This window comes from Arachis ipaensis, chromosome B04, assembly GCF_000816755.2.
Source record: "Arachis ipaensis cultivar K30076 chromosome B04, Araip1.1, whole genome shotgun sequence".
Lineage (NCBI taxonomy): Eukaryota > Viridiplantae > Streptophyta > Magnoliopsida > Fabales > Fabaceae > Arachis > Arachis ipaensis.
Genome location: NC_029788.2, coordinates 113,515,918 through 113,517,109, shown reverse-complemented (window position 1 = coordinate 113,517,109; position 1,192 = coordinate 113,515,918). Strand labels below are relative to the sequence as shown.

Below are 1,192 nucleotides of genomic sequence, written 5' to 3'. Positions count from 1 at the left end.
ATTTCTATCTACCGATAAACTTTTATTCTCATTCTCATTCTCATCTTCACAGATAAAGTTATCCGTGTGAATATTCATATTCAATTTTCTCCACTGATATCCCTATAATTAAAGAACAAAATTTGTGTAAGTGTGGTGCCTGAACCTGAAGTCAAGGAGATTCTTGCTTGTTAGTGAAACAAAAGTCGAAAATTAAGGAGAGTCCGTGACACAATAATTGACACTTGTTGACGAAATCAAACATTATTCTACATTCAAGGATTTCAGTAGATTGTGACATGTTACCTAGCTAATATATGCTTCCGTATATGCCCCATAAACCTATTTATATAGGATCACTAGGCATGCGTTCATAACAAGAACTAATTGCATTCGCTATTTACAATTTGTTACATCACAATTCAATAATTATAGTAGAGCTAGCCAGTGTCATATATTTGGTTTGTTTTCCACAATATCTCATCATCCAGTAGATCAAAGATTAATTTATCATAAATTATAATTATTTATGTACAAAATTAAATTCAAATTTTTAATATTTATTTAACTTGACAAGTAAACTGATTATTTAACAACTTTAAAGCTGTTTACTTATTTCCTTCCTTGATTAGCTTTTTACTTATCCATATATATGGAAGCTAATTATTATTCCACGGATGAAGATGATTCATACATCGAAATTGAACTCAATGCATCGTCTTCGCCGTCGTCGTCGCCGTCTCCGCACAACAATAATGATAAGGATCATGAGTTCCATCATCATCAGTTGCGGATATCAATTTCATCAACAATATCTTTGTCCCTCCAAAAAGATGATGCTGCTGATGATAATGAGCCTCCATGCATGTCATCTCCTATTAATGGTGATGATACAACAAATAATAATACTAATACTAGTGCATTAATGTTCAATAATCCAGGGGTTGGATTAATAATGGAGAGTAATCCTCATAAACCTGAAGCCCAAACAACAATTCAGAGGGGAACCCATAATATGGACGCTCCATCTTCTAGGTATGTATTTATATGCATATCACAACATAAACATAATAATAGAAATGTGTTGCTTGTTTTCATTTTAATTTTATAAATCAACTCAGCACACATATTTCTGTTTCATGAAAAAGACGTACTTATCTTTTATGTGAGTTGCTTCATCCAATACTTAATAATTATTTGTTGTTTGAATATA

The 1,192-nt window shown here is 31.6% G+C and overlaps 1 protein-coding gene across 1 annotated transcript in view; it reads left to right on the top strand.

Annotated features, from left to right (window-relative positions):
* The window catches only part of LOC110271576, a 10,085-nt gene continuing 9,119 nt past the window's right edge, over positions 227-1,192 (top strand). Inside the window, exon 1 of the mRNA XM_021122561.1 lies at positions 227-1,014. Coding sequence (XP_020978220.1) covers positions 632-1,014 — 383 coding nt within the window. The 5' untranslated portion in view covers positions 227-631. The remainder of the gene's footprint in view (positions 1,015-1,192) is intronic.